The sequence below is a fragment of the Macrosteles quadrilineatus genome, unplaced genomic scaffold (genome assembly GCF_028750875.1).
Source record: "Macrosteles quadrilineatus isolate MER2022 unplaced genomic scaffold, UCM_ALF_1.0 Scaffold_6__1_contigs__length_79288215, whole genome shotgun sequence".
Lineage (NCBI taxonomy): Eukaryota > Metazoa > Arthropoda > Insecta > Hemiptera > Cicadellidae > Macrosteles > Macrosteles quadrilineatus.
The window spans coordinates 48,998,704-49,010,649 of record NW_026542599.1 but is presented as its reverse complement, the minus strand read 5'-3'; the positions used below and the strand labels follow the sequence as shown (position 1 = coordinate 49,010,649).

General features: G+C 34.7%; 1 protein-coding gene across 2 annotated transcripts in view; it reads right to left on the bottom strand.

The window, feature by feature from the left end:
* Positions 1-768: 768 nt before the first annotated feature.
* Positions 769-11,946, bottom strand: part of LOC128996771 (negative elongation factor B-like) — a 42,959-nt gene continuing 31,781 nt past the window's right edge. For both annotated transcript variants that reach the window (XM_054422234.1, XM_054422233.1), the window contains exons 7-14: positions 11,555-11,653; positions 11,019-11,165; positions 10,375-10,449; positions 8,524-8,674; positions 3,651-3,832; positions 2,948-3,145; positions 2,152-2,292; positions 769-1,154 (exon numbers count right to left, since the gene is read on the bottom strand). In XM_054422234.1, coding sequence (XP_054278209.1) covers positions 2,152-2,292; positions 2,948-3,145; positions 3,651-3,832; positions 8,524-8,674; positions 10,375-10,449; positions 11,019-11,165; positions 11,555-11,653 — 993 coding nt within the window. In that variant the 3' untranslated portion in view covers positions 769-1,154. The remainder of the gene's footprint in view (positions 1,155-2,151; positions 2,293-2,947; positions 3,146-3,650; positions 3,833-8,523; positions 8,675-10,374; positions 10,450-11,018; positions 11,166-11,554; positions 11,654-11,946) is intronic.

The following is an 11,946-nucleotide window of genomic DNA, read 5'->3' as shown; positions in this document are numbered from 1 at the left end:
TGTTTATCTTGCCTGATTTAGCTGCAAGGAATCTAACTACTACAGTAATATCTGAGTGACAAATTGCATTTCACTGGTAGTTTTTATTCTTAATAATTTTGTTGGAGAGGAAAAATGGGGCTGTTTAAAAACAATACAAAACTGTTCAGTGAAGAATCCAATTATTAGGTCACTGAAATTAATACATTCAACACACAATGAAAAATGTTATTATATAGTTAATTTTCATCATTCTTTTATTAGGGATTAACAGTTATACCTTCAAATATTTCATAGGACTTGGATGAAGATTTTAAAAACCAAATTTCTTTCTTAATTAAATGCTACCTTGTAGTTGAAAAAGGATTTATCATACACATGAAGTCACATTTTTGGTGCACAACGATTTTTATGACAATAAGAAAAGGTCACCCTTTTCCCTTTACTGCTAACCTACTATAGTAAAAAAAAAAATAGCAAAGATTATTAAATTATTTCAAACATATATTAATCTTTGGGAACTGAATAATATATGTTGTGATTGGGATATTTCTGAACCACAGAGCTTATAGTGTCTTCTTAACTCTTAGAATAATGTAAAAATAGAGGCTATATAACATTTTTTTGTAAGACACTTCAAAATAATATAAAATACACTTTTATCGGTTTTAGAAAAATGTGAATACAGTATACTAATTATTGCTTCCTTTAAGTTCCACATAAATATAAGTTTCAAAATTTGGTGCAGGTTTAGAAGAATATAACCAAAGGATGAATAAATTGGTATGGTTTTCAAACATTAAAATAATATTTTATTTACTCATATAACGTGTTTTTTAAAACAAGAAAAATATTTTTACAATATTTACATTGTTGAATGGCACATATTGAGTAACCAGGTCCCAATTTGTATTATGGGCTGTCTGTGCTATAGCCCACAGAGGAAATTATTTAGGGCGCTATATTTCCAAAAATTTTTACAATTTTGTTTTGATAAGTTTTGTTTTAAAGTTCCACTCTAGAGAAATATTAATTTGGAAAAAGTATTAAGCTGCTTTATTTTTGTGAAAAAAAATATTCTCACGACCCCCTTTTTGCTGGGGAAGTGCTACAGCAGCCCTTGGCACCCCCGGCCTGGTTGTGCCTGAGATCAGGAGCAGAGATTACTCTTCAGTCTGGAACATAATTAATAATAGGTTATACAGGGTCCCCAAAATATCTGGGAACTGTGACTACTCAAGCAAATATAAATTCTGATCATCATACTGGGAGTATGAAGGAAATCTTAAATGATAGAATATGATGTGGTCATTAAATTTACGGTCTCTATAAGGGGAACAGAGTACCGCAAACCTGACCCTCAAAAAATCCACCCTAGCCAAAACAGTGGTGATTTTAAATCACAAATTTGGGCTTGTTTTGTTGTATTGGACAGTGTTGTGCTAATAGAGACCGTTCATGCTGATAACAATAAGTTTTTGTGTACACTGACCACAACTACTATTGAGAGTGAACTACTTCTGTCAAAACTATGTTTTTGAGGAAATAATTTGATTCTTCTTCCTTGATCTTTACCGACTTCCAGTGGGAAACAACATTTCTGTTGTAAACACTAAAAAACTGTTTCAAACTTCAAAATGTTTCTGTTAAAAAAGTAGTGTTTCTTGGTTTTTAGGAACATTAACTGCAAACTTGTGTTCCTAGCTCCGGTTAATGGTTGGTTATGGATATCCAAACCGAACCGAATCTGACCCGATTTTTCGTATATCCTTAAATTTTAGCTTTAGTACATGTATTACATTTTTTGCATTAGATGCAATAGTTTAAAAGATAAAATGCTGTTTCTGGTCTTTTTGTGAAGTCTTTGTAAGAACTCAATTGCAGCGTTGAAGCCACTGCACCACTATTTTACCTATATAAATCGTGCAATAATCATTCAATTATTTGTTATAAATTTTAAAAATAATAATTTTACCTAAGTCACCAAGGATTTTGATTGAACTGATTGAAGAAACTGAAAGTACATCCAATAACTATTGCACAATCATATAAAAGATTATTGATTCACCAAGTGCTGCCATCCCTCGGAATAATGTGAAACTAGTAGCAATGTCCGTCTATGTATTAGTGGTGGGACAGAAATGTACATCCGAGTATGCCAACATCCCCTACCTATGAGATGGGCGCAGGAGTAGGCACAGACATCAGTGGTGACTCTAGATAGTCCAAGTTCTCAGGTATAGCAGGAGGCTCTTGCTCGCTGCCTATCTTCTCTGTCAGCTGCTTGTACAGTGAGTGGACCGCGTCATTGTGCTACAAACATCATCAATACAATACAAAAAAACCAAGGAAAACAGGATTTTTTAGACAAGATTTGTGTTAGACACAGTAGGGCTGCTTTTGTTAGAGAGTTTAGCTCTGGGCATATGTGGTGATAAGGGGAGGTTGTATTTGGTAAGATGGTAAGGTTTGATAAGGTAAACGTAATGTCAGATTTGAGAGGAGAAGTTGAATTTGTTAAGGAGTTTAAACAATTGTAATAAACTCAAGATTTTTGACTGACTAATTAAGTAATCAAATTAAATTTTTATATTTTTTCATAATGTGGACTAAATTGTCTTTTAGATGTAGTATAGCCTACTTTGTAAGGAATTAAGTATAATGAACGCAAAATAATTTTAATAAAAAAGCTTGACAATTTGTTTTCCTTAATTCAAGCAAAATTCAAAACCATTTGGTTAAAGAAATTCAATTGCTATGAGTGACAATTGATTTGATTGGATTAAATTTGACACCTTAGAACCAAAGTCAAACAAAAAAAAAGATATAAGGAATATGTTGGTGCAGCCAAATTCCGCCATGGGCATAAATGGCCATGGGAGTGGGTGAGTGAGAACCAATGTTCTGCACCTAGATGTTATTTACACCAATTCACAAGGTGAGTACAAATGAAGGTAACACTGTTTACCTGTGCGTTAGGCTGTAACACCTTCATGATAGCATGTAGCCGAGTGCTGGACAACTTGGGGTAAACGTACCACAGCAGCTTCAACATGTGTCTCACCACATTCTCTCGGCTGATACCTGCGTAGAAGAACTCGTCGAATATCACAGTGCAGAAGTCTTCAGTGGAGAACTCGTCTCCCATGTGGATCAATAAGGATATCTGGGAACAAACATGTGAATTGGTGTGTTTACTTGTGCTGAGCTGAATTTGCTGGGTTCTAGTAATGTTTTAAATATAACTGAGAAACAATAAAAAAAGTAATAATTTAATAAGTCACCCTGAGATTTTACAAGTGGTAAAAATATAATCTAAGCTAATTTTTAGTTATATTGTACAAGAATACAATGCAACACTATGAAGGGATTTAAAATGTGTCAGACATATTTTTGTTAACAGCTTTACCATTGAAAATACCCTCTGAACATCAACTGTATTGAGAACAACATCTTGCAACAACAGTTATTCTGAGAACAACATTGTGTAGAACTGTATTGAATGGTCGATGTTAGGAAAACATTGGACAGTTCTACAAATATCAATTCTACATATACGCCTAAACCTATTCTCAGTTTCAAAAAGTACTTTTAGTTTATTGTGCTTAGGACTATTCCAAAGGCAAAAACTGTCAAAATCTGCTAACGTAAACATGTTGTTTAAACTTTACCAGGAAGTGTAGGAAGGGGTCTTCGAAGGCTCGGTCGCTATCACAGGTGGCCAGAGTGCCTAGCACTCTCATCAGTCCTATCCTGTCTCTCTGCTTGGCTGTCTGTAGAGTGTAGTACATAGCTATGATACTGGCTACTGAGCTCTCCTGAACATAGGCCTGGCAGGCATCAGGTGGCGGACCTGGCAACACAAAGATGCCAATGCAAGTCTTTCACACTTCATTGCCAAGGGTTGTTTAGTAAATTTTGATTTTCTTCTGAAAGCTGTGGAAGGTTTTAAGGGTGGTAATTTGTTAAACATATTATAGCCGATCACTGAAAAAAAATATTAGTTTGACAGCCTACACCTAGCAATTTGAGACCAGTGCTATTTAATATGTACATAAGGATTTCTAGAACATACAGTAGGGTATTTGTTGAGGTTTACCTTAATGCTACCATAGAGAAATAAGCCATAGAGGAATATGTATGGGACAGCCATGAGCTTTTCGCTTATGTTGTGTCAAAAATATACTTGTCACGACAAAACGTCTACCCGTGCCACGTCGTGTGTGGAACTAGTTCCCGAATTTATGTTAATCCTCTGTCAGTATGTCTCGTCTTATATTTTTTAAATGTTAATGTCTTTGTGTGTTCTTAAACTCGATGATCTCGCAAAAGTGACAATAAGAGCCTGATGATGAGGTTATACCCTTGAAACCGGTTGCTCACTACGACAATTTAGGATCACAGAAGGCATCAGGTAATTTTATACCATTTTAATAATATACTTATGACGAGCAAGGAGCCCAAACAGCGAGTACTGTACAGAAATTCCTATTGCACATGGCAGAGGGTCTTCCTCCACTGTTAACGTTATTGCAGTACGTGAGGGCGAGGGGGACGGTGTTGGACTATGCCCTAGACACCAGCTCTAGTGCTAGGCACCACTTACTTCTTCACAACTTATCTTTGATGCTTATGATGTGTATGTACAAGTTGGTGAAGGTAAGAATCTAAAATTGATTTGAATTCCTTATTAAAAAAAAGGAATTCCCTAAAAACAACTTAGAACGCTCCATGGCTACTTTTGCTAATAACATGAGGGTAAATTTGAGAGTTTTTGATTGAGGTAGAGAAAGTCATATAAATTCACACAGTTCTAGGAAAATATGTTGCTGAAACATCACTGAAGAATTTGGATCTCTGCTGTACAATCTTTCGGCAAATTTTGTATATGTGATGTGGAAAGCGAAAAGAGACCTTTGGTCAGAGATACAACATTTTCAGTACGACCAATATAAGTAATTTAGGTCGAAAATATCAAATTTTGGGGTTTTATCGATTGTTATACCTCATTTAGCATAACATGACAGTATCGGTTAAAATATCAAATTGAAGAATAAGATGCATAAGGTCGAAATAAATCATTTTGTTAGCCTATGCACGGTCTGAGAAAAGGTACCTCTTGTCGCGCAATGTTGTTTCGCCATAACGACAAGAGGTCCCATTTCTAATATTCACTTTTTAAATAGATTTTGGTCCAAAAAATGAATTGTCCTGCATTCTAGTGGACATTTAGAAAACTACGTCAAAATATCTTACAAATTTTGTGGTCCCGACAAGATGTACCTTTTCTTATCTTATGGAGAAATAACATAGGGCCAACAAGAGGTCCCTTTTCTGAAATATTATTTTTAGACATGCTTCAATAAAACAGTTAATTAAATGAAAACTACCGTGAGTTAAGAAAAACATTTGTATTGCTTTCAAAGAGGACATTATAAGCTTTCTTTTGATACCAAAATTGTTTCTTAAATAAGAAAAGCACTGTTTCTATGCCTATTTGAAATTTTCATAACAGTTTTTCTCAAAATTACCCTTTTCCATAACAAAATTTCAAAGTCCTATAACTTAAACAAAAAAAAATCATACATGCGTGGGACTTGCACCAATTGATTCGGAATTTAATAGGGAATTCAAATATATGAAATGAAATGAAATGAAAATGTGCTTTATTGTACAATTTAGAACACAAATACATTTTTTTCACAGACACATAAAAACAATGGTTAATAACCGTCTGTTTTGTTGGCACTAGAGTTGTTCCATTACTTAAGATTAGAATTGTAGACCTATTGAGCACTAAAAAGATTAATTAATATTTCTGAAATAAAGACATAAGAGAAAAGATATAAGAGAGAACGAAATATTATTACATAAGTGATAAAAAACAAAAAACATACTGATCCTAACTTATCTGTAGACGAGTTTCATATACACTTATTTAGATTCAAAAGTTAAATTCTGTCACTATCTCCCATCTATACCTCCAAGCATTTTCTAGATAACTAGCTAAAGCTCGCCAATTCCTCCCATTTATAGATTGATGATATTCTATTTCGTTTAAAAAAAGTTTTCCCAGCCACAAATGTCTTATGTGTTTTAAAATCGGACAAAGTGCAATAAAATGATAAGACTGTTTCATTTTCATTTAGGTTACATAAAGAACATCTATAATTTTGATTGAGCCAAGGCTTGTAGTTCAGGTTGATAAGCTCTAATCTTGCTTTAAGAATCCACGAAATGGTACGAGTATTGTTGAGTTTGAGGGGACTCTTATCTCCAAGTTCAAGGTCGAGCGTGAGTAACTGGCTGTGATGGACGGAGGTGCGCGCTCGACCAACACACTCCCCCCTCCATCTACAACGTAGCCCCTCCGCTACCGACCTCAACTGTTCGCTAAGCTCCGCTAAATCATCATTTTGAAAATTAATATTTATATTAAATTGTTGTCCCAGAAGCTTCCATTCTTTACTCCAAAATACATTCCTTGAAATAATTTGTTTAGCTAAAATTTTGAGCAATCTCCCTGCTGGTAACGTTAAACATTTCAATAAATAATTTAGATTTACATTCAAAGCATAAAAGTATAACTTTTCACAGCATGTTTCCAAATATAATGCATAATTTGGTGTGTTAAAAGGTAAAGAGAATAATTTTTTGAGAAATATTTTTTGAACAGATTCTATTTGATCGCTTTCTATACATCCCCACACCTGAGCTCCGTAGCAGATTGTAGCTCGCACTACCGCTTCGAAACAACACATTTTAGGACTTAGCGGTACTTTTGGGTTTTTAAATAAAGCACTCCTGACTGAATTAACAGCAAATTGACCTATTCTGGCTTTTTCTTTGAAATGATTACTCCATGAAAGGGAACTTGTGAACGTGATTCCTAAATATTTGTACTCATTTACCACCTCAATAATTTTACCCATATACCACCATTTGTCGCTCGTCTTCAATTTCCCACCATTTCTAAAAACAATAATCTTTGATTTATTTAAATTTACAGTTAAATTCCATGTCCCACAGTAGGTTTCTAAATTTTTTATCATGTGCTGCAGCCCGGTACTAGTTGGAGACAGAAGAATAATGTCATCAGCGTAAAGCAACATATTTATTTTCGATCCACCAAAATGGCATCCACCTCCTACCGCCTCCGGCAGGTCATTGATAAATAAACTGAATAAAGTCGGTGAGAGATTGCAGCCTTGCCTCAGACCTGTGTTAGTTTCGAACCTGTCAGTTACACCTCCTTCACACCACACACTCGAACTGGTGTTATTGTAGTAGATTTTTAATACATTCAGCATGCGCGTCGATAATCCCAAACTTGACAGTTTAAAAAACATTGATTTTCGATCGATTGTATCAAAAGCCGCACTAAAGTCAACAAAAAACGCATAAAGTTTCCCCCCTTTTTGTGATAGACGTAACTTAACCATACAAGCGAGATTAAAAATGTTATCAATGGTGGAGTAACCTTTCCTAAAACCCGCTTGGAATTCCGTTAATATTTCATTTTCTTGAACCCACGTTTGTATTCTATTGTTTATGAGACTTGTGAAAATTTTGGCCACGCTATCAATAAAAGATAGTCCACGGTAGTTTTCAACTAAATCGAGGTCTCCTTTTTTGTGTAGAGGGAAAATAATTGAGGTTTTGAAAGATTTTGGAACAATTTCACTTTTTAAAATTTTGTTGTAGATTGTTAATAAAATAAACAAAAAATTTTCGGGTGCATTTTTGAAAAATTCATAAGGAATTCTATCTGACCCCGGGGCCTTATCACACTTTAATGTTTTCAAAATATTCTTCAGTTCAGCAAGAGTGAAGTCACTATCTAATTGGCAGTTATCTATAAGCGGTTCCGCATAGCTGATCGCACCTGCTCTGATTGGGGGATTCAATAAATTCCTAAAATGTGTTATCCATCTTTCAGGCGATATTTCTCCCACAACATTACTACCTTTCTTTTTTAATGTGTTTATGGACCGCCAAAAAGATTTACTGTCACATTTTATATTACTTAAATCAAATATAACTTTATCATAATAAGACCTTTTCTTTATAACACACAATGTCTTATAAATATTTGACTGTTTTATATAATCGAGTTTGACTATCTTTGAATTTGTTTTCCTATATAGGTTAAGAAGCCTAAACATTCTTTTTCTTTCAGCTAAGCTATAAGAATTCAAATATATATACAACTCAAAATCGAAAATTCCCGACAAGAGGTCCCTGTTCGCTTTCCACATCACACATATATTTCTGCTACTTACATCTTAGAACTGACCACTCTTTAAGCCCAAACTTCAAACCATTGTTTTAGGTTTTGAGCATCAAAATGGAATTAAAGGGTGAAACCACAATAATAACATTCAGTCTGAGGCACTACTGATAATCAGAACAGGGAGTAAAAGCAACCTTGCGTTAAGAAATATACTGTACGAGGTGACACAAATAATAATTTCACCTATTACTGAAAAGCTAAAGAACGTTCCTGATATTGCAAAGTAACAGTGCAGTATTTCCCATCATTACCTGAATGTTCAATGATAGTGATGGCGGACTCCCTCTCGTCAGGAGGCAGTTTAGAATTGAGTGATCTGACTTGGTCGTCGACTATCAGAGACATGAGGGCAGGCAGGAACTTAGTGACAACTTGGGAGTCCAGCTTAGGTTCCTTAAACTCCTGCAAACGAAACATCATGCAAAATAAGTTGTTGCATATTAAAGGATTCACTAACAACACACGGCTGTGGTAGATAGCTAACTAAGAGTGATGAAAGAATAATATATGTTTTGGTTCATAAATTAACGAAAATGCAAAAAAGATACTCATCAAATGATAAGTTTTAGATGGTATATTATATCACACCAACAGAAATTACATGTTTTAATTAATTAGTAACATAATAAGTAAAATTAATAGTATAACACTACAAAAAACAGAAAATGATTTCTAAAATGAATTCGGATTTGAAGAGATTAAAATGTTATAAGGTAGAATCACGATAATTTGGCAATCGATAATCCAGTCTGTCCAGTAATTTGACTCGATCCCATCTCTCAAAGAAATCATAGCCTTAAGGACATGGTTTGTAAATAATGTAATTTAATTTTAAAGTACAAAACAATATATTATCATGCTTCAATTGTTCTTTCTGCAATTACAAACATTACATTAATTACTGTACCTACTTTTGGATCATTGTGTTTTTGTAAAATACAAAAAATTAATATTTAAGACTTATATAAAAAAAAATTTAAAATCCTACTAATATTATAAATGAGAAAGTTTGGATGTTTGTGACAAGTGAACGCGAAAAATACTGGTCGGATTGGGCTGAAATTTGACATGATGATAGCTCACATTCCCGATTAACATATAGGCATATTCTTATTTCAAAAATCCTTTCGGGCTCCGCCCCAGTGGCTCTGGAGTTTCCCATGTTAATCTTATGAGAAATGGAATTATTGAATCTTAACAGCTGTTTCAATTAAACAAGTTGGTTCTGTTCTATGATGTTCAATAGCATTAAAGTTACAAGGATTACCAACAGGGTGCAGCACTATTATTTCTTTTACATTTATGACAACAGCTAATTTGCAACCAAAAGGTGAGTGAGCGTAGCGAACAAACTTCAACCTGGTGGCGAGTTAGCGTAGCGAACAAGCTAACCTGAAGGCAAGTGAGCGCAGCGAACGAGCTCCAACCTAAAGGTGAGTGAGCGTAGCAAACGAGCTCCAACCTAAAGGTGAGTGAGCGTAGCGAACAAACTTCAACCAGGACGTGATTGAGCCATGCGAACGAGATAATCTTGAAAATTAAGAAGTTAAACGGGGCAAAGCCCGCGGGTTACAGCTAGTAGGTAATAAAAAATAAAAAAATTATAATATTTAGGGTGCTTAGTTGTACTTTATTTACTACAATAATTTAACATTGTATTTTTGTATATTAGTGGTGAATTGCAATGCCGAACTGCACTTCTACAGTACTAACTGGCAAGTGGCAACAAATCAGGGGACTAAATTCAACTCAGAGTTCACATAGGCCGATTTGCTCTTGCCACTGCTCATAAAAAAGGTCATCTCTCTTAGACAGCAATTATAGTCATTGGTCATCAACTTCAAGCTCAGAACATAAAAAAGCAGTGCATAAAAATGTTGATGTTACTTTTTGCAGCAACTTTGGCAACCTATCCCAAATTCACAAACAATAACTGTAATTTTCTATCCAATAATAATTAATTCTATATCTGTAATTCTCTATCTGTAGATCTCTTGATAGTCTGGCCTTTTCCTAAATCCGACCTGTGACCCAGCTGTTTAAGCCGGTTTATCGATGTTCTACTGTATTTGGATGGGGTTTTTAATTTTAGTCTCACTTACCTGAGAATCGATCATGACCCAAGCACTGAGCCCCAAAGCCAGCATCCTTAAAAGCAAGATAAGGATGGTGTTTTCCTGAAAACAAATTAACTATTTTAGAAGAACCTTTCTTGAATGAATTGTATTGCAATCGTTACCCGAATGTTACAGGTAGGCTTGTTAAGTTTACCTCATTTCTTGACCTACCTTCACATTCTAAGACACATGTGTAAATTACACATAACTTCTAGCTAGGCCTTGTGGTTGTGTTATCACATAGCTTAACAGCATTGGGGATTGGCATGATTTGAACCTGGTACCTAAGTCCCACACTATCACTAGACCAATGACCCTGTGAAGTTAACCATGCACTTCTAAAAATATAGGTATAAACCTTGTAACATTTCATAATTATCCACAGATATTTAAAGCACATCATAAAACACTTAAGATAAACACTTAATGATCTAATTCCTTTCAAAGTCAGCTTAGTTTTCTGAAAAAGATAATTGCTTTGCCTCCCAATTTTCACTATTCTGAAAACAAGTTAAATTGATTCGATTTTTTCTCAAATAAAATTTCAATAACAAAGCGTAGCAACTTTTCTGCTGGATAAGTGGCCTCTATAGTTATTTTTCAACAGCAATCCGACACACGTCACATACCCTGGGCAGCCCCTCGTTGTTGATGAGATGTTGCAGTATCTTCATGGCGGAGGTGGCGAGGAAGTTGATGGCGTAAGGGTCACACAAGGTCATGGAAAGATCGCCCAGGACCTGTTCTTGACCTCGCTTAATGCTGTCCAGGAATCCCTACAACAACGACAAACAACAACTTCAGAGTTCAAAATTGTATCAAAGAAAGTATTAAACTGGCCAAATAATTTAAAAACTGAACAAAGAAAGTTGCATAGCTACCGTACTGACATCAGCCCTGAAGACAAGTCAGAAATGAGGAATTTAAAAAATGAAACTAATACCTCAAAGCCTCTAGAGTATATCAAATAATATTCTAATACCAACACATACTGTTAAAAACATAAAATCAACAGCATATACCAAATTGGTAATGCAATTAAGACAAAAAAACATTAATTAGATAGGTCACAAAGTACTACTTTCTTACACTTAACCGGCAATGCATAATACATGAATAATGTTCGTAAAGAAGTTAAAATTTGTAGTTTAGTAGCTGTACCTACCTGAAGTTCTCTAGATCGTTTGATGTCCACATTTTTCTCCCGAATGCAAGCATCGAGGCACCACGTAAACTTGTGACAAGGATCGACTGATATAATGTCCTGCAAAGCAATATCACATGTTACAATTACCACAGAAAAAAAAAATATGTCTAATAAAATTATGAACATATATTCACACTGTCTTATACTCTTTTCTTAAAAGCCAATAAATACATATAAAAGATAACGAGTGGTGATTGTGGTAAGTGGTCTTTAGAAGTAGATAAAAAACCAAAAACTATCTATTGTAACATACGAGGCTTGTCCAGAAAGTAAATAACGCCTGCACAGCCCTAACAACGATGTTACGTGCATGCACACTAGTCTCCTTGTTTCATTGTTGAGCAGATGAC